This window comes from Syngnathus acus, chromosome 21 (genome assembly GCF_901709675.1).
Source record: "Syngnathus acus chromosome 21, fSynAcu1.2, whole genome shotgun sequence".
Lineage (NCBI taxonomy): Eukaryota > Metazoa > Chordata > Actinopteri > Syngnathiformes > Syngnathidae > Syngnathus > Syngnathus acus.
The window spans coordinates 255,082-282,789 of NC_051105.1; the positions used below are offsets into that span (position 1 = coordinate 255,082).

A 27,708-nucleotide genomic window follows, 5' to 3' on the forward strand; every position below is an offset into this window, starting at 1 on the left:
GTAAGTCGTCGTTGACGAAATTCGGCCGGAAACATCTGCCTTTCCTGAAAGTCCCGCCGTCCCTTTCATTGGTCTCTCAGCCAAGCTGACGCCATCGCCCGGTGAAGGCAGGGGACGTGGTCTCAGACCTGCCGGACGAGGCGCTCCTACACCTCCGGAGGAGCCTTTTGGAGGATTCAAACTCAAAGCGGTGCCGCTCAAGTTCATCAAGAAGCTGGAGGACATTGTGCTGCAGGAGGCCGAGTCCATCGGCTCTGCGGCCGTCTTTGAGTGCCAGGTGTCGCCGTCCACCGCCGTCACCTCGTGGATGAAGGATGGCGGCAACCTGCGCGAGAGCCCCAAACACAAGTTCACCTCAGACGGCAAAGACCGTAAGATGATGGTTAAAGACGTGCAGCTGTCGGACACCGGAGAGTACACTTGCGTCGCCAAGAACGCCGGCAAGGAGATCAGCTGTACCGCCAAGCTCATTGTCGAAGGTGTGTAGTTGCTCCTTCGTGGTCATCCTGTTCTGAGTAGGTCTTTGGGCGTAGGCTAGATGCTGTACTGTCAGGATCTCGCCTGAATTGGTCATTCTCATTTTCAGAGCTCCCTGTAAAATGGATCAAGGAGTTGGAGCCGGAGATGTCGGCTGTGAAGGGTCAGCCGCTCTACCTGTCCTGCGAGCTGAACAAGGAGAGAGATGTCATCTGGAGGAAGAACGACAAGGTCCTGAAGAAGCAGGAAAACAAGTTCCAGATCAACATCATTGGGCTGGCGCACGCTGTGACCATTCAAAACACCGTTGAGGAGGACGCTGGTTGCTACTCCTGCGAAGTGGCCAACCAGGCTGAGTTGAAGACGTCAACAAACGTGAAAGTGACGGGTGAGTGTTTTCCGCTGGGTCCCCGAGCGTGGCCATCTCCATACACTGACGGTCTGCTCTGGGTAAAACAGAGGTCATCAAGGATTGGCTCGTAAAGCCTCTGAGGGACCAGCATGTGAAACCCAAGGCAAGCGCCACGTTTAAAGGCCTGCTGTTCAAGGACACTCCCAACTGGAAATGGCTCAAAGGAGACAAGGAGTTGATCCCCTCCGACAAAGTGGAGATCAACAAGGACGGGAAGGACCTGACGCTGACCATTAAGAACTGCCAGCCCGACGATGTTTCCGACTACTCGGTGGAGGTGGAGGGACGTGTCTACAGCGCCAAATTGACTCTCGGAGGTTGGGGTCTTCGTTCGGGTCTCATCTGCCATATTTTGTTCTTTGCTTCATGCGATGATAACGTGTCTGATCTCAGAGCGCGAAGCTGAAATCTTGAAGCCCCTGACCAGTGTGGAGGTGTTCGAGAAGGAAGATGCTGCCTTTGAGACGGAAATATCTGAGGATGACATTCCAGGACAATGGAAGCTCAAAGGGGAGCCTCTGACCAGATCCCCGGTATGACTTGTTCTACCTTTTGCCCTGTATGGAGTTTTGGCTCAAGTGACTCTCCTCCTCCCGTAGACCTGCGACATCCAAATGGAGCGTGGCGTGCGCCAACTGAAGCTTAAGAAGTGTCAAGTGGATCAGTCGGGCGAGGTGTCCTACCAAGCATTGAACGCTGTCACGAGCGCAATGCTCACCGTGAAAGGTAAGCACGTGCTTACGATGTCTTGGACAGCAATCGTCTTTCTCAAACACAGACTTTTTTTATTCAGTCTCGGTACAGACCTTAAGGCATGAATCAAATCAATTCAGGTCCATGTAGGACGTCAATGCTAGGTTTGGCGTGCGTACGCTAGCTCTAACAATGGAAGACTCGGGACCCCAACCGCCCGCCCGCCTGCCCGCCCGCCACCTCCAAACATCCCTCTTCTCGTTATTTGTCTTTGGACTCGTGCTTGTCGTTCTTCGTGGTCTGGAAACGCATTGAGCGATGCCTGCAGTGTATGTGGCGATAAAAGGGCACCTTTGTGTCTGCCGCTCACCGTTGTCACTGTCGTTTGGTGTTTGATGTGCGTGCCTGTCACATTCTGACATTCTTCAGAAATCCCAATGGACTTTGTCGTACCACTCAAGGACGTAAGTGTGCCTGAAAAGAAACAGGCCAAGTTTGAATGTGCCATCACCAGAGATGTCCCCAAGGCCATGTGGTACAGGGGAAGCGAAATAATCACACCAGACACCAAGTATGACATCATCGCCGATGGCAAAAAGCACTTGCTCATCATCAACTGCTGCCAGTTTGACGACGAGGACGAATACAGGATTGAGGTTTTGGGCAAAGAGTCCAAGGCGAGACTCATTGTGGAGGGTAAGCGGGGGACGCGTGGCTTTGCGCCGCCGACACTCCATGCAGCCAGCGCTCAGTGTCCTAATGACTTTGACGCTGCGGTTGTAGGCATCAGGCTCAAACTGACTTCGCCGCTCAAAGACCAAACGGTGAAGGAGGGCAGCACAGTTCGCTTTGAGCTGGAGCTCTCTCACGAAGATATTCCGGTGACCTGGTACAGGAACGACGTCAAAGTCCATCCCAGCCGAACGGTGCTAAAGCACGTGGATGGAAAGCGGCACGTGCTGGAGATCAAGGACGTGACTCTGGATGACACTTGCCAGATCAAGGCTGAGGCCAAAGGAGTCTCCTCCATGGCGAACTTGACCGTCATAGGTAACTCTTGCTCTCTTTGGCCGTCCATCCGGGGCCCAGGCGGGCGTCCTCGTCTGCCGTCTTTGTGTCTCTGTGTCTCTGTCTTGTCGCTTTTGTGTCACCCTTGTCCGATTGCACCCTTTCAGAGGGAGACGCGTACTTCATCGTCAAGCTGCAGGACTACACAGCAGTGGAGAAGGACAAGGTGGCCCTAGAATGTGAGCTCAACAAAGATGTTAAGGTGCTTTGGTACCACAATGAAGAAGAGGTGAAGGCTTCCAAGGTGGTCGCCATCAAGGCCGAGGGCAAGCGCAGAACGCTGCTCATCAGGAAAGTGGCCGACATAGACAAGGGACAGTACGTGTGTGACTGCGGGACGGACAAGACGACAGCAAGCCTTCACATTGAAGGTAAAGGCGGCAATTTGCTGTCACTTCCCTCCTGGCAAATCCCACGGCTCGTGCGCTATGCCATCTTCTGCTTCATCGCCGTCTTCATCATGCTTTCACCTTCTCGCAAGTTAGTCGCTAAGTTGTGGCCTCTCTTCAACGATAGCCCGCCATATCCGAGTGCTGCGGCCGGTGTACGGCGTGGAGGTGTTTGAGGGGGAGACGGCTCGCTTCGAGGTGGAGCTGAGCGAGGACGACGTGCACAGCCAGTGGAAACTCAACGGCCAAGTCTTAAGTCCATCTCCCGTATGTGCACCCCTAGATCTTCCGCTGTGTGTGTGTGTCTGTGTGTGAAACGGTGGTCTCGTGACCCTGATCTTAGCATTGAAAAGTGCATCGGCATCTACAGGATGTGGAGATGGTGGAGGATGGAGCCAAGCACACTCTGGTGCTCTACAACTGCAAGGTGCCTCAGACCGGCGAGGTTTCGTTTAGCGCCGCTGACGCCAAGTGCTCGGCCAATCTGAAAGTCAAGGGTGAGCGTTGGCTTCCCCCTCGCCAACGGGGCCCTCGCGCTGGCATTAATCGTCTCGCTATCAATCAACAGAGATTCCCGTTTCTTTCATCACGCCGCTGGCTGACGTGCGCGTCTTTGAAAAGGATGATGCCAAGTTTGAGCTGGAGGTGTCCAGAGAACCCAAAAGCTTCCGTTGGTTCAAAGGCTCTCAGGAACTGATGAGCGACGACAAATATCAGCTGCTGCGAGACGGAAACAAACACGCTCTTGTCGTCAAATCCGCCAGATATGAAGATGAAGCCAAGTACCTGTTTGAGGCCGAAGACAAGAGAACGTCAGGGAAGCTGATCATTGAAGGTAGCCCACGTCAAACCGGGTGGACGTGCTATGGCGGCTCACCAGATGTATAGGTTTAGAGCGGCGCAGAAGGTTCCGCAGGTGCATGAACGCAGGCCACTTGGCCCGAAGTTGAAAGACTTTCAAAGGCTTGTTCGTCCGTAGCGTGTTCTTCTACACCACACTCTTCCGAGCACAAAGCCTGCCGAGCTTTGCAGAACAGGGATTTGCCCAAAGTGTTGCAGTTGTGCAAAATGTCTTGGTATGATGTCAAGCTCGAATACTTTTGTCCATGTGGTCTCACCCTCTTTAGTCCTGCTAAGCAGGATTTGTGCTCTCGAAACGTGCAGATTCCATGTCGATGTCTCCGGGCTACTCGGGATTTAGGCAGGTATTCCTCAGCCGCAGTGTGAACACGGTCTCTGTCCGTCAGGTATCCGCCTGGAGTTTCTCAAACCCATCAAGGACGTGACGGTGAAAGAGCGCGAAACGGCCGAGTTCAGTGTGGAACTCTCCCACGAAAACATCCCGGTGGTTTGGTACAAAAGCGGCGCACGCCTGCACCCCAGCAAGGTGGTGCACATGTCAGAGGACGGTCGAGTCCACACACTGGCCTTCAAGGAGGTCTCTATTGATGACACGTCCCTGATCAAAGTGGAAGCCATGGACAAGACTTCTGAGGCCATGCTCACCGTGCTGGGTTAGTATGCGAGCCCGGAGTCTTTGTATCCGCCTGCTGACTCCTGTGCTCGTCAGCCAGCAAATCATGTTTGCGCATTGACACCGTGACCCTGACCTCTTGCAGAGGGCGACCTCTACTTCACGCTCAAGCTCCAAAACTACAGCGCTATCGAAAAGGACCAAGTGGTGCTGTCCTGTGAGTTGAGCAAAGCTTCCGGCGAGGTCCGCTGGTTCAAAGACGGGAAGGAAATCTTTGCTTCCAAGAACATTGTGATGCAGTCCGATGGCAGGAAGCGCATGCTGGTCATCCGCAAGGTGTCCAAGAGCGACAAGGGAGCCTTCACGTGCGACTGTGTCACTGACAGAACCACAGCCCAGCTCAACATCGAAGGTAATCCTTGTGCCGTCCCATGTGGAGTCCCGCAATTTGGGACCTGAATCTCTGGAGTGGTCGTCTGAAATCTCAGTGTCCACATAGTCCGCTTTATTCCGTCAGATAGGATTTGCTTTCTAAAGGCAGCCGACAGTGCTTCTTAGGTGTGTTTTGCGGAGCCTCAAACTCTCTTTAGAGGTTCTTCTGCGCCTCTGTAACACCACTCCTGCTTGAACATTGCCCTCTCAAGTTTCTTTCGCACAACTGTAGAGGGCAAAGTTCCTCAATGGGAGATTAGAGGTTGGGTGGTCCCGCCCAGTTCTGCTCTCTCCAGTTAATCTTGCCACGGCCTTTGAACTAACGCTAGCATCTGTCCACGCGACACAGAGCGCGACATCAAGGTGATGCGTCCGCTCTACAGCGTGGAAGTCACTGAGACCGAGACGGCTAAGTTTGAAACCGAGATCTCCGAGGAGGACCTTCACGCCACCTGGAAGTTGAAGGGCGAGACACTTCACCCGTCCACTGTGAGCTTTTCCTTCCCCTTCGCCAGCGTCTTTTCTTGCGAGCGCCGTCATGCGACGCCGCCCGCCTCTTCTTGTCCTTCAGGATGTGGAGATCAAGGAGGAAGGCGTCAGGCACACCTTGATCCTCTTCAACTGCCGCATGGACATGGCGGGAGGAGTAGACTTTGCCGCCGCCAATGCAAAATCATCCGCTCAGCTCCGCGTCAAAGGTGAAACTGTGTGTGTTTTGCAAGCCTTAAGGGGCCCACTTTGCCGCCGCCGATTGGCCGGGCCGGGATGTGACCCGGCTCATACGCTAATGAGCAGGGCCCCCCTGGTTCTGGGCGTCACTGGCAGCTGTACTGTGGGAGTCTAGCAGCCGCCCCGACGACTTTTCGCAGACACTCGTTTTTGAGGGGGGGGGGTGGCGTACTGCCTCTCACGCAAAATGTCTTCTCCTTGCTCCAAAGCCCGAGTGGTGACCCTGACGCGGCCGCTGAGCGACGTGACTGTGACGGCCAGCGAGACGGCCACCTTCGAGTGCGAAGTGTCTTACGAGGACGTCCCCGTGGAGTGGTTCCTGGAGGGCGTCAAGCTGGAGCCCAGCGACAGAGTGAGTATGCCGCTGGCCGCCTGCCGACTCCACTCCCTGTTTATGCTGTTGCGGTTGGTTTTGGGATGTGCTGAACATCATTACGGGCAGCATTCAAGGATCGAAACTGAGCTTGTCACTGAACTGCAGGTGGTACTGAAGTCGGAGGGTAAAGTCCACAGCATGACCCTGAGGGACGTTCAGCTGCATGAAGCAGGACAGGTTCGGCTCACCACCAAAGACTGCCAGACCGAAGCTAGACTCATCGTCAAAGGTGGGACGTCCGAGATGATCGCTAGCCGGAATGTCCCGGGACTCAATGCTCAAAAGTGGTTTGTTGTCGTTTTGCAGAGCCACCGGTGGAGTTCACCAAGCCACTGGAAGACGAGACGGTGGAGGAGGAGGCCACCGCCACTCTGGAGTGTGAAGTCTCTCGGCCCAATGGCGAGGTGCAGTGGTTCAGAGACGGACAGGAGATCCGCAAGACCAAAAAGTACGAGATGCTCGTAGACGGACGCAAAAGGACGCTGCTCATCCACGGATGCGCCCTGGATGACTCCAGGACCTACTCCTGTGCTGCCAAAGAATTCAAGACTTCCTGCTTCCTAAACGTAGAACGTGAGTACCAACACCCACTACATGAGAAACACCTATGGGAACCAGTTTAAAAAAAAAATGCACCTAGTGGGGGCTCACTTCCTGTTCTCCCTTTTACATTCAAAGTCAGGTAGTCCCCATAAACTGACATTCTTGTTCCAGTTCCACCACTAAAGAAAAGGGTCTCACTCACCAGGGCTTATATTCACAAACCCCTTGAATTTAAAATTGAGGCGGTCTCACTGACTATCTGGAGACTTTTGTGAATCCCTCGGTTAGCCTGACATCGGTGTCTCTACCCACAGCTCTCCGCGTGGAGTTTTCCAAGCCGCTCCATGACTTGGAAGTGCAAGAGAAGGAATCTGCCAGGTTTGAGTGTGAAGTATCCCGAGAGAATGTGAAGGTGAGTTCGGTCGCCTCTGTGCCCTCATCGTCATCCCCGTTCACGTTTAATCGTAGTCTAACCATTGTCTTACCCCCTCCTTCCTCTTCACAGGTTTGCTGGTTCAAGGACGGAAGTGAAATCCGAAAAGGGAAGAAGTACGAAATTATTGCTCAGGGACGCCAACACATCCTCGTTGTCCACAAGTCGGTGATGGATGACGAAGCCGAGTACGAGTGCGACGCTAAAACCGCCAAGACCTCCGGAATGCTGACTGTTATCGGTAAGAAGAGTGACGCTAGGTTCAGTGGGTGTCAAAGGTTTTACACCAATACCGCCTCAAAAAAGCTACACGTAGTACCACCATCAATGAGCAGCGTCAAAATACAGTCGGGAGAAGGACCGAGTGTTGACCGCACCGGCAGAACATCATAACGGGTGATGCCGTGCGACTCAAACTGGTGGTGGTCTCTCACAGAGGAGGAGGCCAGGTTCACCAAGAACCTGTCCGACGTGGAGGGAACCGAGACTGACACCGTGAAGCTCATCTGCGAAGTCTCCAAAGCCGACGCTGACGTCACCTGGTACAAGGGCGAGGAAGAGTTGCCGGATGGCGGCCGCTATGACCATATTGTGGACGGCAGGAGGAGAATCCTCCTTATTCAGGACCTGAAGATTCCTGACGCCGGAGAGTACAACTGCAGGCTCAGTCCCAGGGTCAGAACCTCAGGAAACCTCAGGATTAATGGTACACAGACTGCCACTTCTTGTCTAGCGGCTGCTTTTTTTAAACCCAAAAAAATATATACTTGGGAATTTCATTCATTCTGCAACCAAGCTCCTTGACTTACGTTTTCAAACTGGTCTTGTCCGCTCTCAACTGGTCTTTCTCTTCTGCGGTTTTAGAACTGGCGGCCGAGTTTCTCTCCAGGCCTCGCAGCGTGGAGGTGGTAGAAGGCGAAAAGGCCGAGTTCACCTGCACCGTGTCCAAGGAGACCTATGAGGTTAAATGGCAAAAGGACGACAAGGAGCTGGAGGGCGGAGACAAGTACCAGATGGTCAGTGATGGAAAGAGAAGGACTTTGGTCATCAAGAACTGCGAGCTCAGCGATGAGTGCAAATACGTGGTCTTGATCGGAGCCACCAGAGCCAGCGCCCAGCTCACTGTACACGGTAAGTGACCCCGCTAGGGTTCCTCCGGGCCCAAATCCAGGCAGGTGCGATACGGGGTCAGACCACAATGGCAGCTGAAAAAGATGCTGGTCAGTTAACGGTTTTCCTTAGCTGCAACTTGGTGGAAGCGGCCGGCCGCCACCAAAGTTGATGTGCAGAAAAAACCCTGGCTGCATGAACGCATCTGAACCCAAGGCTAATTTCCATGTCACCCGCTGACCTGCAGAAAAACTGAAGATCATCACGCCGCTAAAAGACACGGAGGCCAACGAAAGCCAGGAGGTGGTCCTTATTTGTGAGGTGAACGACGAGGGCGCCAAGGTCAAGTGGCAGAAGAACGACGAGACCATTTTCGAAAGCAGCAAGTACGTGATGCTCCAGCGGGACAACATCTTCTCGCTGAGGATCCGAGATGCGCAGCAGGATGACCAAGCCAATTACAGCGTCCACCTCAGCAATCACAGAGGAGAGCATGTCAAGAGCTCCTGCGGACTTAGTGTCAAAGGTGAGTCCTCCTTGCGGGCCTTCCATCATAGTTTCCATTAGCATGCTAGAATGTTTTGTTAGGAACGGTCCTTGGGTGCAGAGAAAGTTGTAATGCTGTTCTGTGTGGGACTATTGTAACTCGGTTTAACAATCCCGCCGTGAGTTACCATACCAACTGGGTCTGGGTGGGTAAATTTTTTCAAGTCTATTTTTTGTCAGATCTTAGCATAGCAGCTGCAATGGTGCTAGCGTTTTTAGAGAAAGCTGTACAGGGCACTCAGTTTGCTATCTATGCTAGCTTAGCAACAGTTGGCCATTCTTGCTCTCGGTTAGCGTAGCAGCTGTTAGCACGTTAGCATTCCTGAAAATGATACTGAACAATGTTACCTGGATCTTAGCGCAGCGTCTGATGTTTGTGTCCTCAGAGGAACGTTTGAGGATCGTGGTTCCTCTGGAGGATGTGGACACACAGGAGAAAAAGACGGTCAGCTTCTCTTGCAAGGTCAACCGCCACAACGTCACTCTGAAGTGGCTCAAGGCCGGCGAGGAGGTGGTCTTCAGCAAGCGCCTGGTATACCGGGTGGACAAAGACAAGCACACGCTGACCATCAAGGACTGCACACTGGCCGACGAGGGCGAGTACACGGTGGTGGCCGGCGACGACAAGTCCACGGCGGAGCTGATCATCAGCGAGTCGCCCGCCGACTTTGCCATGCATTTGAAGGACCAGACCATTACCGAGTTCGAGGACGCCGAGTTCTCCTGCAAGCTGACCAAAGAGAAGGCCGAGGTCAAGTGGTACAGGGACGGACGCGAGATCAGAGAAGGACCCAGGTGCTCATTTTTCAAAAATGATTGTCCAAAATCAACATCCTCTAATTTCCACATATTTGTGACTGACTCAAACCATTCCAACAACAAACCTTTCAGCTTATTCCTTTTTTTTTTTTTTTTGAAAGCAAAACATGATTGATCTTAATTTCCATTTTTTAACTCCATATTGCTCATCAAGTGTCCATTCCAACATCACATTTTACAAAGCTTTTTTTTGCACTCATTTGTAATGAGACCCTTGAAAGACTTTTCATTGATAACACGGGTTGTACAGGGCAAACCAAACTGTCCGCATCGCAAATTGCGTCTTGCCGACTCGCGGCTGTTCCATTCCCAAATGTTGCCTCAAAAATCATGAAATTGAAACGACGTTTTCCATCCGGTATATAGCAAGTCTCACGTTCTACAGTTCAGCTTCAGCTCTTTAGCATTGGCGTACATTTCCAACACAAAGTGCCCTCACTAAAGCAACTGCCGTCTTCTCCCAGATACACGTTTGAAAAAGACGGGAATATGTGCTACTTGCGCATCAAAGAGTGCCGACTAGACGACGAGCGCGAGTACGCGTGCGGTGTCGACGACAAGCGATCCAGAGCCAGGCTCTTTGTGGAAGGTGAGACAGCTGGGCCACGCTTGGCCACAATTCCTTCCAACCTGCTCAATTATCTCACGTCTGACTTTGTGGCTCGCAGAGATCCCGGTGGAGATCGTCAGGCCCCCGCAGGACGTATCGGAGCCGCCCGGCTCGGACGTAATGTTCGAGGTGGAGCTCAACAAAGACAGAGTTGAAGTCAGTTGGTTGAGGAACAACATGACCATTGTGCAGGGAGACAAATACCAGATGATGAGCGAAGGCAAAGTACACAGGCTGCAGGTCTGCGAGATCCGCCCTCGAGACCAGGGCGAGTACAGAGTGGTGGCCAAGGACAAAGATGCCAAAGCCAAGCTGGAGCTGGCGGGTAAGCTGCTAAACAATTAGCACAGGCGTGAATGGCAATCTGACAAAACAAAGCCACCAAGTATTAATGTGACGGCACCCGTGGTTCAGGACAGCCGAGCGGATCGGAACCTCCCCTCCCCCAGTTGCGTTGCTTGGATGAGACCTTCTTTCTGACTATTTGTTCTCACGGCTTCTCCCGGTCTTGCCCCTGCAGCGGCGCCCCAGATCAAGACCACAGACCAAAACTACGTCACTGACGCGGGGAAGCCCCTGGTCATGACGGTTCCCTACAGCGCCTTCCCTCAAGCCAAGGCTGACTGGCTGTACGGCAGTTCAAGTTTGTCCCAGGATAGCATCTACACTTCTTCTGACTGCACAGAGTACCGGATGAAGGACCCCAGAAAGTCTGACGAGGGTCGCTACAAGGTCATCATCAAGAACAAACATGGAGAGGGTGAAGCTTTCATCAACCTGGACGTCATTGGTACGATTTTTTTTTTTACACTGTGCGTTTGTAACAGACATGATGGCCACGAAGCCATCTTACCTAACAGAGGACGCCTTCTCGTTCAGTTATTTCACACCAAGCAAATGTCCCGAGTTAGACTCGCGATCCGCCGATCACATCGCAACTGAAATCTCTGTCTGTCCGTTACCCAGATGTCCCGGGGCCCGTGCGGAACCTGCAGGTTGTGGACACCGCTGACGGAGAAGTCAGTTTGGCGTGGGACGAACCGGAGAACGACGGCGGAAGCAAAGTCATCGAGTATGTGGTGGAGAGGCGAGACGTCAAACGCAAGACCTGGACGCTGGCTACGGAGCACGCGCAGAGTCCGGAGTACACCGTGACCGGACTCCAGAAGGACTCCATGTACCTCTTCAGGGTCTGTGCCCGAAACAGAGTTGGCAGTGGACCCCTTGTAGAGACGGACGAACCAGTCCAGGCCAAGAACAAGTTTGGTAAGGCAATCATTTGACATCTGCAGAATATTTTATTTTTCCTTCGTCCAATAATGGCAACGTTCCCCAAATTCCACTCATCACGATTTGATGCATAATATTGCAATTTCGTGGTTCACTTTCAGTCAGGACAATATGGGGCCTGTTATCTGTCCAAAGTTCTGAAATGGAGAAAGCTTGCACCAGCTCAGTGGCCTAGTGGTAGAGTGTCCGCCCTGAGACTGGAAGGTTGTGGGTTGAAACCCCGGCCGGGTCATACCAAAGACTATAAAAATGGGACCCATTGCCTCCCTGCTTGTCACTCAGCATTAAGCGTTGGAATTGGGGGGTTAGATCACCAACTGATTCCCGAGCGCGGCACCGCTGCTGCTCACTGCTCCCCTCTCCCCCAGGGGATGGATTAAAATCACACGGGGATGGGTTAAATGCAGAGGACAAATTTCACCACACCCAGATGTGTGTGTGACGATCATTGGGACTTTAACTTTTAACTTTAACGTGAGCACGTCCATGCTGCCCATTTCTGGAGTGTTCCACCTTCCATTCCCACCGTCGACATCTCAATCATGCCTTTCAGTTGCTTTCGGGTGTCAGGGTCATTCCCGGGCAAAGTCGACACAAATTGCCTTCCCTCCTTCCTTGTCGAGTTTTTGAGTCTTGTTTCTCTCGCAACGATCAGACGTTCCTGATCCCCCTCGGAATGTGACGGTGGGGAACGTCTCCAAATTTGGTTGCACCTTGACCTGGGAACCGCCCCAGTATGACGGCGGTTCGCCGATCACCTGCTACATTGTGGAGCTTCGTGACAGGACGTCCGTCAAATGGTCGCCGGTCCAGTTGACCAAGGCCGATGAGCTGAGCGCCATCATCAATGACGTCATTGAGAACAAAGAGTACATCTTCAGAGTCAAGGCGGAGAACAAAGCCGGCGTCGGAAAGCCCAGTGCCGCCACCTATCCCGTCAAGATTATGGACGCTATCGGTGAGTCCGAGTTTAGTCAACTTTCTTAGTAGTTCTACAGTTTTATTTGATTTTTTTTGCCTCACTTCCAGTTTGTACGTATCGAATTTCTTGCTTTTTTGTTAGCTTTATTTTTGAACACTTTTTTTGTTAACTGTAACACCCTCGGGTGAACCCAGCTGGCTGGAACTACAAGTTGTCAAGTGTGAATGCGGCATTACATTTACATTGGACCCGCCGTGCCACCAACAGAGCCTCCCAGTCCGCCTCAAAACCTGGTCTGGCAGAACCAGAACAAAAACTCGGTGCAGCTGAGCTGGGAGACACCGCTCAGTAACGGCGGGAGCATGATTACCGGATACATTCTGGAGCGCTGTGAGGACGGAACTGACAAGTGGCTCCGCTGCAACACCCGCCTCTGCCCCGACCTCTTCTACAAGGTGCCGTGTCAAAATTCTGTGATTCCCTTATTGCGATATCAGTTTCATGTGCTATGTTTGATTTCAGGTGTCTGGACTCAAATATGGAACATACTACAACTATCGAGCGTTCGCTGAAAACGCTGCCGGCATCTCGGATCCATCCAACGTCATCGGACCTCTGCTGGCCGACGACCCGCACAGTGAGTGGGATGCGCTGCGGTTGTAGTTCTCGGAGTTGATCGCCACCTCGGCTGACATCACTCGGTTGCCTCTCCTCTCCAGCCCCACCTACCATGGACCTGAGTGGCTTCAAAGACGGGCTGGAGGTGATCGTTCCAAATCCTCTCATCATCCGAGTCCCCATCACCGGATATCCCGTCCCCATCGCCAAGTGGACATTCGGGGAGAAGGAGCTGAGCGATGCCGATGACCGCGTCACGGTGACCACCAGGTCCACGTTTGCGGAGCTCGTGGTGACTCCCAGCGTCCGTCCGGACAAAGGCACCTACACCCTGCAGCTAGAGAACGACGTTTCGTCTGTCTCCGGAGAAATCGAAGTCAATGTCATTGGTAGGGAACAGCAGAGGCTTTGTGTGTCACAGCCGGACAAAATGCATCTGTACTGAGGTCTTGTTTTTTCCACTTGCGCATTGCAGCCGCGCCAAGTGCACCAAAGGACTTTAAGGTTCTGGAAGTGACCCGCCAGCACGTTCACCTGAGCTGGGATCCTCCAGAGCACGACGGAGGAAGTCCTCTGACGGGCTACCAGGTGGAGAAACGAGAGGTCTCCCGCAAGACCTGGGTCAAGGTACGACGCTTCGAATGATATCTCAGTCGACCGCACCGTACCGAGCCGCCCTCTCTCATCCTTTGTCAGGCGGCCTCAGGCATCCAGGATCTGGAGATGACAGTCACCGATGTGATTGAAGGCAAAGAGTACCTGTTCAAGGTCACGGCCTGCAACAAGTGTGGACCAGGAGAGCCGGCCTACATTGACGAGCCTGTCAATGTGTCCTCTCCTGCCAGTGAGCCGCAGAACAATTGATTTGTGAACTGAAAAAGCAAAAACTGAACCCAAACAATGTATAGCTAACCGCCAATCACTTTGTCTCCCAGCCATCCCTGACCCACCAGAAAATCTGCGGTGGAGGGACAAGTCGGCCAGTGGCATCTTCCTGACCTGGGAGCCTCCCAAGTATGACGGCGGCAGTAGCATCCGCGGCTACAACGTCGAACGCTGCCAGAGAGGAAGCGATCGGTGGGAGCCTTGCGGAGACCTGGTCCCCGAACTTAAGTGCCAAGTCACGGGTCTGACCGAGGGCGAGTGGTACTCGTACCGAGTCCGAGCGCTGAACCGACTCGGAGCCGGTCGGCCCTGCAAGGCCACGGATGAGATCCAGGCAGTAGACCCCAAAGGTAAAGACCAAAGAGGCGTTGATTTTAATCCCTATCATTTTCAGAAAACACTGATAAACATTCAAGGTTGCATTACTAGTTACAAAATGATATCAAATAGGTAACCATAAAGCATTGCTAAAATTGACCCGTGGTATCCCGCAGGGGTCTTGGAGTAAGTGTTTTAACTGGTAACCATTGTCCTAACTAGTTGTCGTCCATAATGAAACCTTTTCCAGAGCCACCAGAGATCCAGCTGGACGCCAAGCTGCTTGCCGGTCTGACCGCCAAGGCCGGCAGCAAAATTGAACTCCCCGCCCTGGTGACGGGCAAACCCGAGCCCCGAGTCAAGTGGACCAAGGCCGACCTGGTCCTCAAAGCAGATGACAGAGTCCATATCGACACCAAGCCGGGACACTCCACAGTCACCGTGTCCAAGACCAAGCGGGATGACAGCTCAACCTACATCATTGAGGCCACCAACAGCTGCGGCCGAGCCACCGCCACCGTCGACGTCAATATTCTCGGTAGCGTGGAAGTCTGGATGCAGCCGTAAGATGTGCTTTGGACCCAAATTCAGTCAGTCGTGTTTCTCCCACCTCAGACAAACCGGGACCCCCTGCAGCCTTCGACATTTCGGAAATTACCAACGATTCCTGCTTCCTGGCCTGGAACCCACCGCGTGACGACGGCGGCTCCAGAGTCACCAACTACATCATTGAGCGCCGCGCCGCCGACAGCGAGATTTGGCACCGGCTCTCGTCCACCGTCAAACAAACCACCTACAGGGCGGTGGACCTGGTCAAGTTCAAAGAGTACATCTTCAGGGTTTTTGCCGAGAACCAGTTTGGTGTGGGCCCACCGGCCGAACACCCGTCCATTATCGCCAGATACCCCTTTGGTAGGTTCAATTTTGGGGATGAGTTACAGAACTTCAGTTGCATTGTACTCTTAAAAAATGGATATATTTGCGTACATTTGCGCATTGTTTTGAAGCATTTATGTAGATAACGTCAAGTATTGTAAACCTTTGGGGGAAAACTGTTTTGAAACATTAATATTGGTGCATTTGTCTTTTTGTTTGACATTTGACTTGCATCATTTGTCTCTAGAAATGTTGATTGAGCCAAGGAGAGTGATCATGTGCAGAGCCCTTGTTGACCAAGCATTTTTTTTTCTCCCCAGACACCCCGGGCCCCCCTTACAAGTTGGAGCCTTCGGACATCGCCAAGGACTCGCTGACTCTCAGCTGGTACGAGCCCGACGAGGACGGAGGAAGCCCGATCACCGGCTACTGGGTGGAGCGATACGAGCCCGACCACGACAGGTGGATCCGATGCAACAAGCTGCCCATCAAGGACACAAACTACAGGTTGGTTTGGACTGGTGACCGCTCAGTGGGAGAGGGGCTTGACATCAGGTTCAAGCGTCTCACTTTTTTTTTCTGCCTGCGAGACTCAATCTACTCCTGTTTGGGACTTGGAGAGCCTTTTCAGGTGTTACTTTGTGTAGAAGGTTTAGGAAGTGCTGGTCTAAAGCATGAGCTTGGTTGTCTGCAGGGTCAAAGGTCTTCCCACAAGGAAGAAGTACAAGTTCAGAGTCCTGGCTGAAAACCTGGCCGGAACCGGAAAACCGAGCAAGGAAACCGAGCCAATCTTTGTGAAAGATCCGATTGGTACGACGCTTTGGAGTCGTCGCTTTCTTGTTACTCGAAGGGATTTGTTCAAATACCTAAACTCCTGACGGCTTTTCCAGATCCTCCGTGGCCTCCTGGTAAACCGACGGTGAAGGACGTGGCCAAGACCTCCTGCTTCCTGATGTGGACCAAACCGGAGCACGATGGAGGAGCCAAGATTGACGGCTACGTCATCGAGATGCTCAAGAGCGGAACCACCGATTGGATCCGTGTGGCGGAGGACGTCGGCATGACCGAGTACTTCCTGAAGGGCCTGATGGAGAAGCAGGAGTACTCCTTCAGGGTGCGAGCCGTCAACGTGGCCGGGGAGAGCGAGCCCAGCGAGCCCAGCGACCCGGTCCTCTGCAAGGAGAGGCTCAGTAAGAGACACAAATTAGCCGGGTCACATGAAATCCCACCAACGACTTTGTGCTCTCGAATCCAAGTCAAGTCTAAACAGCATTTTTTGAAACAGAAATGAAGCTGCAAACTTTTTTTTACGTCATTCATTTGTCTGACAGTTGAAGTCAGAGGTCGTAGGTAGTTGTCTGATCAAAATGACTGACTTCAGTCTGATGACCTGACTTGAGTGGCTCACGTCACGCGACGTCCTCACAATGTCACTCTCTCCACAGACCCCCCTTCGGCTCCTCGCTGGCTGGAGGTCACCGGCATTAGCAGGAAGAGCGCTGAGTTGAAGTGGACCGTTCCAGAGCGCGATGGAGGCTCCCCCATCACCAACTATGTGGTGGAGAAACGGGATGTCCGACGTAAAGGCTGGCAGGCCGTGGACACCACCGTCAAGGAGCTCAAGTACACGGTGGCGCCGCTCAACGAAGGCTCGCTCTACGTGTTCCGCGTGGCGGCTGAGAACGCAGTTGGCGTCGGGCCCTTCTGCGAGATGGAGGACTCGGTGCTGGCCAAGGATACTTTCAGTAAGTTGGCAGCCAAATGTTTTGCTGTCAGACAGTCGAATCCTCTCTGGCCTTGTTGGCCGTGGAGGAAAGTTTGCAAAACCTTTTCCCTTTTCCAGCCACTCCCGGGCCACCGTACGCCCTCGCAGTGGACGCCGTGACCAAAAGATATGTCGACCTGCAGTGGGAGGCGCCCAAGAATGATGGTGGCAGACCTATCCTCAGGTAGGACACGCGACGCGACGCACAAACTCCTTCCTGTTTGAAATCATTCCAATCTTACTGTCAGTGTACTTACTGTCAGTTGCAGTGCCTTTCCACTGAGGCCTTACTGTTATGCCACGAACCTTGCAGGTATTCTATCGAAAAGAAGGAGAAGCTCGGAACTCGCTGGGTCAAGTGCGGAAAGACTTCCGGGCCGGACTGCAAATATAGAGTGACAGACGTGATCGAAGGAACAGAAGTTCAGTTCCAAGTCCGCGCCGAGAACGAGGCGGGAGTCGGACATCCGAGCGAACCTACCGAGATCCTGACCATCGAAGACCCGACAGGCAAGTTGACGGAAGTCAAACCGCCAACCGAGAACCCGAGCGAGAGGTGTCGGCTTCCTGTAGATGTGAAGTAAAAAAACGGCTTGCCTTTTGCAGGCGTCCCGTCACCTCCCGTCGAGCTCCACGTGACGGCCGCAGGCCGGGACTTCCTGTCCATCGGCTGGAAGCCTCCGCAGAGAGACGGCGGCTCCCCCGTCACCGGCTACCACATCGAGATGTGCGAAGCCGGGACGGAGAAATGGATGAGGGCCAACTCTCGTCCCGTCAAGGAACTCAAGTTCACCGTGGCGGAAGGTGTTGTCCCTGAGAAGGAGTACGTCTTGAGAGTGAGAGCTATCAACTCTGTCGGAGTCAGCGAGCCCTCTGATATCTCTGAGAACGTCGTTGCCAAAGATTCCGACTGTAAGAATGATAGCCGGGGTGCTTGGCTCCGAGCGACTGCTGTCGCTTTGTTGTCTTTCGTTTTTCATGCTTGCGCTTGTCTGTGTTTACAGGCAACCCCACGCTGGAATTCCAGACGCTGGATTTGATTGTGGTAGAGACAGAGAAGCTGCACATCCCGGTTCCCTTCAGGGCAGTTCCCTCGCCCAAGGTCACCTGGCACAAAGACGGCAAGGAGCTGAAGGCCAGCGACCGTCTGGGCTTCAGGTGGGTACTCCTTTCTGGCGCGTTCGAGTGGCTAGGGGCTGACGAGAAGGCTTTGTTCACACCAGGAAAGAGTATACTTGCTGTCACCTGGAGGTGGACAGTAGTCTTCACTCTGATGCAGGCCAGTACAAAGTGACTCTGGAGAATAAACTCGGAGCCGCCAGTGCTGCCATCAACGTCAAAGTCATCGGTAACTAAGCGGCCCACCGGCAGCACGAGCTGTTAGTCACCGGTGTCTTACCAGACTTCAAACTGCACCTCTAGGTCTTCCAGGCCCGTGCAAGGAAATCGTGGCCTCTGAGATCACCAAGAGCTCCTGCAAGGTCTCCTGGGATCCTCCCGAATATGATGGAGGCACCCCGATTATTCATTACGTTCTGCAGGTCAGTAAGCCAGCGCCTGGTCCAGCCCTTTTGGTTTTCATCTTTTGGGCTGCCTGAGCGTCACACGTGGATTTCTAGCTCCAAAAGCTTCCAGAAAGGGTTGACCGTTCGTCTAACGGTGTTTGATTCTGCTGCAGCGGCGTGAGGCCGGCAGGAGGACGTATGTCAATATAATGTCTGGAGAGAACAAATTGAGCTGGAACGCCAAAGACCTCATTCCCAACGGCGAGTACTACTTCAGAGTCCAGGCGGTAAACAAGATTGGAGGAGGGGAGTTCGTGGAGCTTCGCAACCCTGTCATTGCTCAGGACCAGAAACGTAAGAAACAACTGTTTGGCCCAAACATGGCCTGCTGCTGCTGCTGCTGCTGTGTCTTGTTGGAACCAACCTGCGTCTCACCTTGCATCAGATCCTCCTGACCCACCGGTGGATGTGGAGACCCACAATCCCACTTCGGGCACCATCACACTGACCTGGAAGCCTCCCATGTATGACGGAGGTGCCAAGATCATGGGTTACATCCTGGAGCGGCAGCTGAAGGGTGAGGACAAGTGGGAGAGGTGCAACGATTTCCTGGTTCCGGTGCTGTCCTACACCGTCAGAGGGCTAAAGGAGGCCAAGAGCTACGCCTTCAGAGTACGAGCAGAAAATTCCGCTGGTGTCAGCGATCCGTCCCGCAGCACCCTGTTTGTCAAGGCCTTGGATGCAGTCGGTGAGAACATTTTTCATGCTTCGGACTCGGACGGTCTCGTGGCCTTATAGCTCTGATTTGCCTGTCTGCGTTTGCCACCAGATGCTCCGAAGGTTTTCCTTAGTGGCAGCCTTCAATCTGGCCTAAACGTGAAACGAGGCAGTGAGATCCGCCTGGAGGCCAATATCTCCGGCTCACCGTACCCTGAGATTACCTGGTACTGGAACAACCAGGTGATCCGGCCCGAGGCGCCCCGCAGGAGGCCGGAGAGACCGCTGAAGAAAAAGGTGGAGAAGAAGGAGGAGCAGGAAGGAGAAAAGAAAGAGCAGGAAGTGGGAGAAGTCAAGGATGCAGAGGAGAAGAAGGAGGAGGTGGCAGAGCAGGAAGCAGAGGAGACAGACTACCCGACTATTGGCGAGCGGCTGAGCATCAACAACAGCAGGAGGGGCGAGTCCACAGCAGTTATCAAGGACTCACTGCGTGTCGACCACGGCGTCTACATGGTGAAGGTGGAGAACGACCACGGCGTCGCGTCAGCCACCTGCGATGTCAACGTCCTTGGTGAGAGCTCGGGTTCTTCTCTTGTTGTCTGTCTCCAGCCCCAATAGTTCTTGCTCCTCTGATGGTTTACTGGAGGACGGTAGAGCTTCAGTGTGTAAAGTTTTGTCACGGTTTTCAGACACTCCTGGACCTCCAATCAACTTCTGCTTTGAGGAGGTGAGGAAGAACTCTGTGATCTGCAAGTGGGATCCCCCTAAAGATGACGGAGGCAGCGAGATCCTCAACTACACGCTGGAGAAGAAGGATAACTCCAAGATAGAGCTTGGATACAGCTGTGTCACCTCCACACTTAGAGGGTGTCGTTATCTGGTGCCCAAACTCATTGAAAAGAAGGAGTACATCTTCAGAGTTGTCGCTGAGAACAAGTATGGTGCTGGTCCCCCCTGCATCTCCAAACCTCTCGTTGCCAAGAACCCCTTCGGTGTGTAGAAGCTTTTTCAAGACTTGCGCCGGTTTGCGTGAGTAACTTGATGAATCGTGTCATCTGGCCGCTCTTCATTCCCAGAACCTCCTGAGGCCCCCGAGAAGCCGGAGATCGATGACGTCACAGCCCACAGCATGCTGGTCACCTGGAAGGAGCCAAACGACAACGGCAGCCCTATCCTGGGGTACTGGGTGGAGCGTCGTGAGATCAACAGTTCCCACTGGGCTCGGGTCAACAGGTGGAGGCTTTTCAAAAAGAACCATGCTCGCCTTACTTTCCTGTTCTGACTTCATTTCATTCGTGCGTTCTCCAGAAACATGGTCCCTTCTACCGAGCTGAATGTGGAGGGACTCGTCGAGGGCTTAACGTACATCTTCAGAGTGGCGGCCGAAAATCAGGCGGGCCCCGGAAAGTTCAGCGTTCCTTCAGATCCTAAAACGGCACAAGCCCCAATATGTACGTGCATTTTCCAGATGGTAAAATGCGTTCCATTCGGAGTACCGGTCTCCATTTTGAATCTTTGTTTTACAGTACCTCCCGGACCACCTATCCCCCGAGTGGTGGCAACCACCGACCACTCCATTGACGTTGAGTGGGACGCACCTGCCGACAATGGAGGAGGCGAGATCCTGGGATACCACGTGGACAAGGTGCTTAATGGGCGCCCCCAATCATCAATTCTGGCCACGCGAAGCCCTTTTAGATGTTTTTATTGTGTTTTGTGATTACGGCCTATATAAATAAATACATTTGACATGACTTCATTTGACGTTGCGTGAACATAAATCCCTCCCTATTTTTCTGCGGTGTTCCCTAGACTATGGCCGGGACCAAAGACTGGTCTAGGTCTACAGAACGTCCATGGAAGACTCGAGCATTTACGGTATATGGAGTCCGTGAGGGAGCCAAGTACCTGGTCAGAGTCATTGCCTGCAATGCTGCGGGAGAGGGAACCCCGGGTTTCACCGAGTCAGTGTTTGTCAGGAATCCTGCAGGTCAGCGGCCGGAAGGCGATGACGTGAAAATGTCCAAACGATCAATGTCAAATGCAGCAGAGCGATCCAGCAGCAGCTCATTCTTACTCTTGGCGGCTGTCTCCCTTTTGCAGAAATGCCTGCAGTGGAGCTGGACATTTTAGTCAAGAACGGCGTGGTCATCCGAGCTGGCGAAACACTTCGTGTTCCGGCGCTTGTCACCGGTAAACCCTACCCAACCATCACTTGGACCGTGGACGATAAGAAACCCGACAAAGACCACGTAGAAATCCTCACCGAGGGCAGCAACAGCATTGTGCTCATTAAAAGCGTGCAGAGAAAGGACTGCGGCAAATACTTGATCTCTGCATGTAACCCCAGTGGCACCAGGTCAGCCTTCACCCGGGTGGAGGTCATGGGTAGGTGGATGGACGCATGGAAAGCGGTGATGGTTCCAAAACGTGGACCGACGCCAATCCCCTTTTCTTTGCAGATGTTCCCGGACCAGTCACTGACCTGAAGCCAGTGGTTGTGACTAGAACGATGATCTTCCTGAACTGGGATGACCCGGTGGACGACGGCGGCAGTGACCTGACCGGCTTCCTGGTGGAGCGCAGAGATGCCAAAATGCACACGTGGAGGCAGCCCGTTGAAACCGTCTCTTCCAAATGCGAGTGCGTGGGCATCATGGAGCGACAAGAGTACTTTTTCCGTGTCTTTGCCAAGAACAAGTACGGCATGGGCCCGCCCGTCGAGATCGGACCCATCAAAGCTGTGGACCCACAAGGCAAGTCCCGAGAGGCCTCCGTACCGACGGTGTGCCATGCCGACAATTCCGATGTGAAACGCTTTCTCTTGTCACGGGTTCCGCAGGACCGCCGTCGCCCCCCGAGAAGTTCCACTACACGGAGCGCACCAAGAACTCCATCACGCTAGCATGGAAGCCGCCTCGCAATGACGGCGGCAGCCCTGTCATCGGCTACTTGGTGGAGAAGAAGCGTCAAGACAAGCAGGCCTTTGAGCCTTGCAACACAGAGCTCTGCCCTGACTTGAGCATGACGGTGGAGGGCCTGGACGAGGCCTGGATGTACGAGTTCAGGATCAAGTGCGCAAATCTGATTGGGCAAAGCGACCCGTCCCTTGCGCTGACCGTGGTCATCCAAGACGATGAAGGTACGCCAATTCTGTGGAACGCGAAGCTGCAGGCCAGGGCTGGGCAACCTTTTTGAAGATGTCCAAGTGTTGAAACATTAATCAAGGCCAGCAAACCTAAAGGGTTTTCTATCCGTTTTTGTTCTAAAAAAAATCAATAAAAATACCTCGATAAGGCATGAACATGAAGAAAAGTCAAGAATCAGATGATAATGCACAAGTGAATCTGTTTCCTGTACTCATTTGTTTTTCCTTGTTGGGCCCTAACGTCCATCATGCAAAGCCTTACCCTTTCAAACCAGACCTACGTTGTTGTCTCATCTCCACCAGTGGCCCCAGAGATCCACATGCTGAAGATATTCAAGGCTGACAGCATCACGGTGAAAAAGGGCGAGCCCGTGGAGATCCCCGCCGACATCCTGGGCCTCCCCATCCCCAAAGTGGAGTGGTCCAAAGATGACGTGGTGCTGAAGAAGCCCACGGAAAGTCTGCTGATGGAGACGACGGTGACGGGCAGGATGAACTGCAAGTCCACTCTGTCCATTCTCGCGGCCGACCGGAAGGATCGCGGCAGCTACACCATATCGGCCTCCAACAACATGGGCTCAGCCAAGCACACCACTTCTGTCATGGTGCTAGGTGAGCTACCCTCAAGACACAACGTCCCCTCGTGTCAGAAAATACCTCAGTCGAGTGAGGAAAAGCCACGTCGACTGCTCTTGGGGGCGAGATGATTGAATCAGAAGTATTGGAGACATTTTTAAGCCTGGGAAAATTGATCTGTCAAAGAAGAGCCCTAATGGACACATTGTCATATGGGGAACAATCGGACTGCAGTCGAAGCCCCCTAGAGAGCAGACTCGACCGTAGACATATGCTAATGTTCTAATTGGTTTGAGATGTTGATTTTTTTCCCAGATATACGCTCCACATAAAGATCGAACGAGAAAAAAAAAAAAAATAAATAAAAAAAAATAAACCAACCTCCTCTCTTTGCCCAGACCGCCCGCTTCCTCCCAGAAACGTGGCAGTGTCCAATATCAAGGCGGAATCCTGCCAGCTGCAGTGGGACGCGCCTCTGGATGATGGTGGCAGTGAGCTGACCAACTACATTGTTGAGAAGAAAGAAGTGATCACAGACGAAGGGGAGGAAGAGGGACAGGAAGCGGAACCTCAATGGGTGGAGCTCACCAACAGCATCGTTGACAAGAAGTTTCGGGTAGGTCCCGTTGGCTCTCAGCTTACTCCTGGCTCCTGGTCTGTAGTCACATGCTGGGACACATGCCTGTACTCTGGTCACGGTCATGAGGAAGTGGTCTTCTCCTCCCTCTACTGCAGGTGTGGAACTTGGATACCAACAAATCCTACCTGTTCCGCGTCAGAGCCGAGAACCGTTACGGCAAGTCTGACCCTTGCGCAACAGAGGAAGTTCAAATCACAGACCCCTTCGGGCTCCCCGGCCCCCCGGAGAAACCGGCCATCACCGAGTATACCAAGAACTCCATGACCCTGACCTGGGAGCCACCGAGGGACAACGGCGGCTCTATGATCATTGGCTACTGGCTGGAGAAGAAAGAAAGAGGCTCCGCCTACTGGGCCAGAGTCAACAAGATGCCGGTCACCAAGAGGGGCATGAAAGGCTGGGAGTACCAGGTGGGGCTTTGGATTTTGCTGAATACATCTTGACTGGAAGAGTGTCCGATAACTTTCTGTGTCTGCCAGGTGACTCGCTTGTTTGAAGGAAGTGAGTACGAATTCCGAGTCGCCGCCTTCAATTCGGCCGGAACGGGACCTTTCAGCGCACCATCCGACCCGGCCTTTGCTGTCGACCCTCTGAGTGAGTCAGCTGAACAATACAGCACATTGCGTAAATTCGTACTCATCCTGTCCCTCAGTTGAATGGACTCTGCTTTGTCGCTGGAGAAGTTTCATCTTTCATTCGAAAGGCTTCGGTTTTGGACTCCATGTTCTTACTGCAACCGAACAGCATGACAAAGCCTTCTTAGTTGTTGAAAGGTGTTTGACCTTGACTTCAAAAGTCAGTTGGCAATTTTTGGTGGGGAGTTCCCCTTTTTTGGTCTGGTCTCACCGTGGCGGTGAAAATACGTTGCATGCTTGTGATGGTGTCAAACCTCCTCCTCTGTTGCGACAAATTTCGCACAGATTGCCGTTCGAACCGGGTGTCTGTCCTGACCAGAATTTTCCCTCAAAGGGATGTGACTTTTGTATCGAAGGTCTTCATGAGCAAAGTCCAGTTGCGTTTCAGCGGAACACTCACCATTTCCGTCTTGCATATCTGTACTGTTTGCTCCGTGATTTATTTTGAGCCCAATGGATCCGTTCTGCCCTCCCTCAGCTCCTCCCAGCATGCCCAATGCTCCCGTGGTGGCCGACAAGACCAAGCACAATGTCACTCTGACCTGGAAGCCGCCGGAGAAGGATGGCGGAAGCCCCATCAAGGGCTACATCGTCCAGATCCAGGACGAGGGCAAATCGGATTGGGTGAGGGTGAACGAAGAGCCGCACCCCACCACCGAGTTCACCGTGCCCAACCTGCGTGAGCTCAAGCGCTACCGCTTCAGAATCATCGCAGTCAACGACATCGGCGAATCGGACCCTAGCCCCCGCACCGGCGAGGTCTTGATTGAAGACGTTCAGCGTAAGTGTTGGCACCTGGCAAGAGCACGTGGAAATGAGGTGCTTGTCACTGATGTTCCTCATCCGCCGCTATTTCAGTCCCGCCCTCCATCACCATTGACATCTTGGTGGATGATCTGCTCTACATCCGTGCCGGAGATCCCATCAAGATCCCAGCCACCATCAAAGGTCGTCCTGTGCCCAAGGTAACGTGGGACTTTGACGGCAAAGCCAAGTCTCACAAGAAGAACAAGTTGCACACTCTTCCCGTGGACTCGGAGGTGACTTCTTTTGGCCATTCCAAGCAGACGTGAGAAAATGCTCCACTCCCGAGCTCAACGCGCTCTTGCGTCTCCTCAGGTCGAGTCCACAGACACCACGTCCGTCGTGAGCATCCCCGTTAGTTTGAGGACCCACTCTGGACGCTACACCATCACGGCCAAGAACAAGTCTGGACAGAAACACGTCAACGTCAGAGTCAACGTCCTCGGTGCGTCGTGAACTCGACTGGATGCGAGGCGCTTGCTTTGTTTTTAGTTGTGCGTGTGTTTGTATGGCTAACGATTTCCTTCATTGTTTCAGATGTTCCGGGACCTCCGAAAGATCTGAAGGTGACCGACATCACCCGTTCAACCATGAGGCTGATCTGGAAGCTGCCTGACAATGACGGTGGAGAGAGAATCAAAAGCTACTACATTGAGAAGAAATGCGTCACTGACAAGGCCTGGACGAAGGTAGAGCCAATGAAGGACGGACGTACGGACGGACGGAGAGACAGACAGACAGACGAAGTTTGCCAAGATGAAGGAGTGACGACGGTGAATGTGATTGTTGCTCAGGTGAACGCGGCCTGCGCCAGTCAAGCCTTTGTGGTCCCGGGCCTCTTGGAAGGACAGGACTACCTGTTCAGAGTGCGAGCCGAGAACCGGCTGGGTTTTGGTCCGTTCACCGTCACCACTGATCCTGCCCGAGCCAGCGACCCCATCTGTGAGTGCACACTGACTTTTTTCCATGCAAATGTTACCCCGAGAGTTTACACGTACCGTCAGAATCCTCCTTATTAGCAGAGTGTTTTTTAACATACACTCGGTGCCTCTGAAATGGGCGTTGAAGCTCGCTGTGTGTCCACACCCGCAGACCCGCCAGACCCACCTACCAAGCTGAAAGTCAACTTGGTGACCAAGAACACGGTGACCCTGAGCTGGGAGCCTCCCAAGAACGACGGAGGCTCTCCTGTCAAACATTATGTGGTGGAGCGCTTGAGCTGGGACACCAGCGGCAAGGAGAAGGAAACCTGGAAGCAGTGCAACAAGCGAGACGTGGAGGAGCTCAGCTTTGTGGTGGAGGACCTGAACGAGGTTAGTCCCCGAAGCTCCTTCCTTCCTTCCTTCCTTCCTTCCTTCCTTCCTTCCTTCCTTCCTTCCTTCCTTCCTTCCTTCCTTCCTTCCTTCCTTCCTTCCTTCCTTCCTTCTCTACAGCAATAGGTCCGCTGATCGAGTTGTTTTTTTTTCTTCAGGGCGGAGAGTACGAGTTCCGAGTGAAAGCCGTGAACGCTGCCGGACCCAGTCGACCCTCAGCCACCGCTGGACCGCTCTTCATCAAGGATCAGACCTGTGAGTTGGACAAGCCTCAACTTAATGTTTGGAGACAAACCAACAGCAACGTTATCCCGCTGTTGGCTGGCCAGTCCGAGAAGGAACTGTCAGCATTCGCACTATTGCGTGAGCGCTGACTGTTGTCAAACGTTACGCTCTGAGTACCAACCGATGGCCAACATTAAAATACAGTCGCGCAGTAGGCCCACGTGTTCCACCCGAATGAACGTTTTTTACACCTAGAGCACAGCACCATGAGGTAATGGCTGTGGTGGTTACATGCAGGAGCAATGGCGGCATGCATCTCAGAGTCTGCCCGCTATGCTGCCTGAGCTGGTCGTGACGTATTTGACGCGCGTGTTTGACCCCGTTTCAGGCCCGCCCGCCATCGAGCTGCGGGAGGTGCTGGAGGGTGAGGAGGGCTGCGACGTCAGCCTGCCGGCCAAGGTCAGCGGCTGTCCTTTCCCCAGCCTCTCGTGGCAAAAGGCCAGCCTGGCGGCGCCCGAGCAGAAGGCTGCCGTGCGCTACGACCAGCGCGTGGCCAAGCTGGTGACGCACGACAAGTGCACGCTGCTGCTGCAGAGGGCCACCCGCGACGACAGCGCCCTCTACAGCCTGACTGCCAGCAACGCCCTGGGCACTGTCACCAAGGACGTCAAACTCTTGGTCTATGGTGAGTGTGAATTTACCTACATTTGGCTTCCTGGTAGGAAGGCTCAAAATTCAGTGTAGTGGAAAGCAACACTTTTGGGCTTTACCATTCAGTAAAGTGGGGGAAAAAAAAGTCAACTTATTCCAACTTGAAAATATTGACCACTCTAGTCTTGACATCACTTTCACAATAGGCTGCTCCAAATACGATGTCACCAACAAATCCCACAAGGTTCACTAATAACATTTAGCAGCACCATCAAATCCCAGCTCTCTCAACAAGACTTGGCGTGACCTCCACAGGACCTCCCGGCCCACCCGTTGGACCGGTGAAGTTCACCGAGGTGTTTGCGGAGAGGATCGGCCTGGCCTGGAAGCCGCCCCTGGACGACGGCGGCTCCAAAATCACCAACTACGTGGTGGAGAAGCGCGAGGACAACCGCAAGTCTTGGGTGCACGTGTCCAACGACCCCAAGGACTGCGCCTACCTGGTGACCCGGCTCACGGAGAACCACGAGTACGAGTTCAGAATCATGGCGCAGAACAAGTTTGGAGTCGGGCCTCCGCTACTCAGCGAGCCTGAAAAAGCCAGGAACCTCTTCAGTGAGTGCCACACGCAAAGCACTCTCCCTGGGTTCCAAAGCCCAGGCTTCAAATGTTTCATGGAAAGCCCAGTATGCTTACGCCCGCCGCAATT

General features: G+C 53.3%; 1 protein-coding gene across 3 annotated transcripts in view; it reads left to right on the forward strand.

Annotated features, from left to right (window-relative positions):
• The window catches only part of ttn.2 (titin, tandem duplicate 2), a 163,836-nt gene that overhangs the window by 70,247 nt on the left and 65,881 nt on the right, over positions 1-27,708 (forward strand). For all 3 annotated transcript variants that reach the window (XM_037239939.1, XM_037239941.1, XM_037239940.1), the window contains 71 exons: positions 81-479; positions 587-865; positions 937-1,206; positions 1,283-1,422; positions 1,489-1,615; positions 2,012-2,278; positions 2,366-2,632; positions 2,758-3,021; positions 3,167-3,306; positions 3,410-3,536; positions 3,608-3,874; positions 4,287-4,553; positions 4,659-4,925; positions 5,295-5,434; positions 5,517-5,643; positions 5,884-6,026; positions 6,156-6,279; positions 6,357-6,623; positions 6,908-7,005; positions 7,099-7,267; positions 7,463-7,732; positions 7,891-8,157; positions 8,384-8,662; positions 9,069-9,477; positions 9,966-10,090; positions 10,170-10,436; positions 10,632-10,901; positions 11,078-11,377; positions 12,057-12,359; positions 12,591-12,778; positions 12,846-12,960; positions 13,043-13,330; positions 13,417-13,568; positions 13,638-13,785; positions 13,877-14,176; positions 14,395-14,682; positions 14,760-15,056; positions 15,341-15,527; positions 15,715-15,830; positions 15,911-16,210; positions 16,466-16,765; positions 16,864-16,969; positions 17,099-17,295; positions 17,392-17,697; positions 17,790-17,943; positions 18,009-18,133; positions 18,208-18,326; positions 18,464-18,644; positions 18,736-19,038; positions 19,120-19,578; positions 19,697-19,999; positions 20,084-20,240; positions 20,316-20,458; positions 20,534-20,652; positions 20,820-20,997; positions 21,111-21,395; positions 21,470-21,763; positions 21,850-22,149; positions 22,459-22,767; positions 23,130-23,347; positions 23,467-23,781; positions 23,851-23,965; positions 24,485-24,787; positions 24,865-25,046; positions 25,126-25,255; positions 25,348-25,499; positions 25,605-25,752; positions 25,903-26,123; positions 26,282-26,378; positions 26,737-27,033; positions 27,315-27,614. In XM_037239939.1, coding sequence (XP_037095834.1) covers positions 81-479; positions 587-865; positions 937-1,206; positions 1,283-1,422; positions 1,489-1,615; positions 2,012-2,278; positions 2,366-2,632; positions 2,758-3,021; positions 3,167-3,306; positions 3,410-3,536; positions 3,608-3,874; positions 4,287-4,553; positions 4,659-4,925; positions 5,295-5,434; positions 5,517-5,643; positions 5,884-6,026; positions 6,156-6,279; positions 6,357-6,623; positions 6,908-7,005; positions 7,099-7,267; positions 7,463-7,732; positions 7,891-8,157; positions 8,384-8,662; positions 9,069-9,477; positions 9,966-10,090; positions 10,170-10,436; positions 10,632-10,901; positions 11,078-11,377; positions 12,057-12,359; positions 12,591-12,778; positions 12,846-12,960; positions 13,043-13,330; positions 13,417-13,568; positions 13,638-13,785; positions 13,877-14,176; positions 14,395-14,682; positions 14,760-15,056; positions 15,341-15,527; positions 15,715-15,830; positions 15,911-16,210; positions 16,466-16,765; positions 16,864-16,969; positions 17,099-17,295; positions 17,392-17,697; positions 17,790-17,943; positions 18,009-18,133; positions 18,208-18,326; positions 18,464-18,644; positions 18,736-19,038; positions 19,120-19,578; positions 19,697-19,999; positions 20,084-20,240; positions 20,316-20,458; positions 20,534-20,652; positions 20,820-20,997; positions 21,111-21,395; positions 21,470-21,763; positions 21,850-22,149; positions 22,459-22,767; positions 23,130-23,347; positions 23,467-23,781; positions 23,851-23,965; positions 24,485-24,787; positions 24,865-25,046; positions 25,126-25,255; positions 25,348-25,499; positions 25,605-25,752; positions 25,903-26,123; positions 26,282-26,378; positions 26,737-27,033; positions 27,315-27,614 — 15,834 coding nt within the window. The remainder of the gene's footprint in view (positions 1-80; positions 480-586; positions 866-936; positions 1,207-1,282; positions 1,423-1,488; positions 1,616-2,011; positions 2,279-2,365; positions 2,633-2,757; positions 3,022-3,166; positions 3,307-3,409; positions 3,537-3,607; positions 3,875-4,286; positions 4,554-4,658; positions 4,926-5,294; positions 5,435-5,516; positions 5,644-5,883; positions 6,027-6,155; positions 6,280-6,356; positions 6,624-6,907; positions 7,006-7,098; positions 7,268-7,462; positions 7,733-7,890; positions 8,158-8,383; positions 8,663-9,068; positions 9,478-9,965; positions 10,091-10,169; positions 10,437-10,631; positions 10,902-11,077; positions 11,378-12,056; positions 12,360-12,590; positions 12,779-12,845; positions 12,961-13,042; positions 13,331-13,416; positions 13,569-13,637; positions 13,786-13,876; positions 14,177-14,394; positions 14,683-14,759; positions 15,057-15,340; positions 15,528-15,714; positions 15,831-15,910; positions 16,211-16,465; positions 16,766-16,863; positions 16,970-17,098; positions 17,296-17,391; positions 17,698-17,789; positions 17,944-18,008; positions 18,134-18,207; positions 18,327-18,463; positions 18,645-18,735; positions 19,039-19,119; positions 19,579-19,696; positions 20,000-20,083; positions 20,241-20,315; positions 20,459-20,533; positions 20,653-20,819; positions 20,998-21,110; positions 21,396-21,469; positions 21,764-21,849; positions 22,150-22,458; positions 22,768-23,129; positions 23,348-23,466; positions 23,782-23,850; positions 23,966-24,484; positions 24,788-24,864; positions 25,047-25,125; positions 25,256-25,347; positions 25,500-25,604; positions 25,753-25,902; positions 26,124-26,281; positions 26,379-26,736; positions 27,034-27,314; positions 27,615-27,708) is intronic.